General features: G+C 42.0%; 1 protein-coding gene across 1 annotated transcript in view; it reads right to left on the bottom strand.

Moving 5' to 3' along the window:
* LOC103522209 (voltage-dependent calcium channel subunit alpha-2/delta-4-like) overlaps positions 1-1,722 on the bottom strand; it is a gene marked incomplete at its 5' end in the record, with an annotated part of 2,857 nt that extends 1,135 nt beyond the window's left edge. Inside the window, 3 exons of the mRNA XM_008487312.2 lie at positions 137-277; positions 858-1,071; positions 1,609-1,722. Coding sequence (XP_008485534.2) covers positions 137-277; positions 858-1,071; positions 1,609-1,722 — 469 coding nt within the window. The remainder of the gene's footprint in view (positions 1-136; positions 278-857; positions 1,072-1,608) is intronic.
* Between the last annotated feature and the right edge of the window lie 203 nt (positions 1,723-1,925).

The raw sequence follows: 1,925 nt of genomic DNA, 5'->3' as shown, positions 1-1,925 counted from the left end.
CTTGTCACAAAATAATGTCGTTCCCCGCTTAATACATACACTCAGTTTTATGACTTGACTTGGACTTGAACCACCAACCTCCAGATTCAAAGTCCACCGCGCTAACCACTACACCACTGGGTTAATGTTTCCCCGCTTACCGTTACATCAGCATAGATAGGGGTCCACACTATGGGGTGATCATTCCTCTGCAGTACAAGGGGGCGTGCCATTACCGGGACGTAGCTTAGGATTTGGTCCCTCACTTCTGCCAGAGTACTGAGATGAACATAGTAACCTGTGTTTGAACAAAAATGATAACAAATCAGGTACTAGTTGTTTACCCCCAAACTTCGCTAAGAAGAAAATCGTATTATTGGAAATATGCCATTACCGGGACGTAGCTTAGGATTTGGTCCCTCACTTCTGCCAGAGTACTGAGATGAACATAGTAACCTGTGATTGAACAAATCATGATAAAAAATAACTCTTTCTTGATTACTAGTTGTTTACCCCCAAGCTAAGAAGAAAATCATATTTTTAGAAATCAAATCCAGGTTTCAGGGTTAGATGCGATCTGCTGAATCTGTGGACTAATCAAGAAGAGGGATCTATTTTCACAATTTGAGGGGTCAAGAGGAAGAACGGACTAAGCCACACATGCCTCGTTTCGAGATATTTGGAGTTGAAGTTTAGGAGTTGCATTCAAATCTGTCCTAAGTACTTAGTTAAAAAGCAGTATATCCAAAAACTCGAGTTTTCAGGAATTGACTTTAGTGCTTTTTTTTTCTTTGCTGGGTTCTTATGGCATATGCTGCCATTTTCTATGTTATATTTTCGTTAGAGACTATCCTAGAGATTTTTTTATGCATTTTTACCTTTATTGGCGCATGCCATCCACTTGACGTCTCTATAGTCTGCTACCTCCTTGCCTACCAGATAGGAGAACACTCTCACAGGCCAGAGGGTAGAATCATTCTGTCCCCTCCAGTTAAACTCTTCGAACACCTCCTTGTAGTTCTCAGATGCTCCGTCTGTCACCACCATGATGGCCTGGTTACAGTCCGCCCCTGTCTTCTTGTCATTCCGAGCCTGAAACGGGCAAAAAGTTAACATTCTTTAAATATCGCCAGAAGATAAAGAGGAAGTTTTCTTTTAATGTTATAAAGTCTAGTTAGTTTGCAGGGTAGCGCGTCTACTTTGTAAGCACTAGGTTGTGGGTTCAATGCCCGCCTGGGGCGGATTTTATCCTGTACGGATAATGTTAGTCCTTGGAACGGCTGGCTTTCTCCTTTCCTGTCTTCTCTTGGCTTTCGGGACGATAAGACCTTAGCAGTTACTGTTCCCTCTATCATCAAAACTGTCAATTTTGGAAAATTTGCACAAACTTTTCAAGTGACTGCAAGAAATTTATCTCCCATTTTTTGAGAGAAAATTGAATTTTATGGAACGAACTGCCCGGGCTTATGCCAGAAACTCGCGCTCAGACCGTATGACAGACCTACAGACCTAGATCTCAAGCTTTTTCCGTCACACACGTTCTGACTGTCTGTCAGACCGTCTGAGTGTGAGTGTCTGGCATTAGAGTTACCGATCCACACAGCATAATTCAAATGATCCATTGCTTACATTTTCCAGTATGTTAAAGGCCCGAGTAAGAGCTACAGTAAAGTTGGCAATGTTGTTGGCATCTCCTATCATCTCGACTCCCATCTTCAACTCCCGTACATTGGCCAAGTTTGCCTGAAATGGAAAAAGAACAACAAGAGAATGCAGAAAATGTAGATTAATATTCTTAAATGAAATTATATCTAAAACGAATCTCAAGATATTTGAGGCCATGGAGGTTGCTTCTTATACCATCAAGATTCATAGAAGCTCAACCCATCCTTAAGAGCTGTTTGCCCCAACACCTAAGCCACGGAGTGGGCTTCTGGTGGATGGAG

The sequence above is a fragment of the Diaphorina citri genome, unplaced genomic scaffold (assembly GCF_000475195.1).
Source record: "Diaphorina citri unplaced genomic scaffold, Diaci psyllid genome assembly version 1.1 scaffold7406, whole genome shotgun sequence".
NCBI classification, from domain to species: domain Eukaryota; kingdom Metazoa; phylum Arthropoda; class Insecta; order Hemiptera; family Psyllidae; genus Diaphorina; species Diaphorina citri.
The sequence above is the reverse complement of the archived record's forward strand: the minus strand, read 5'-3'. Positions and strand labels throughout refer to the sequence as shown.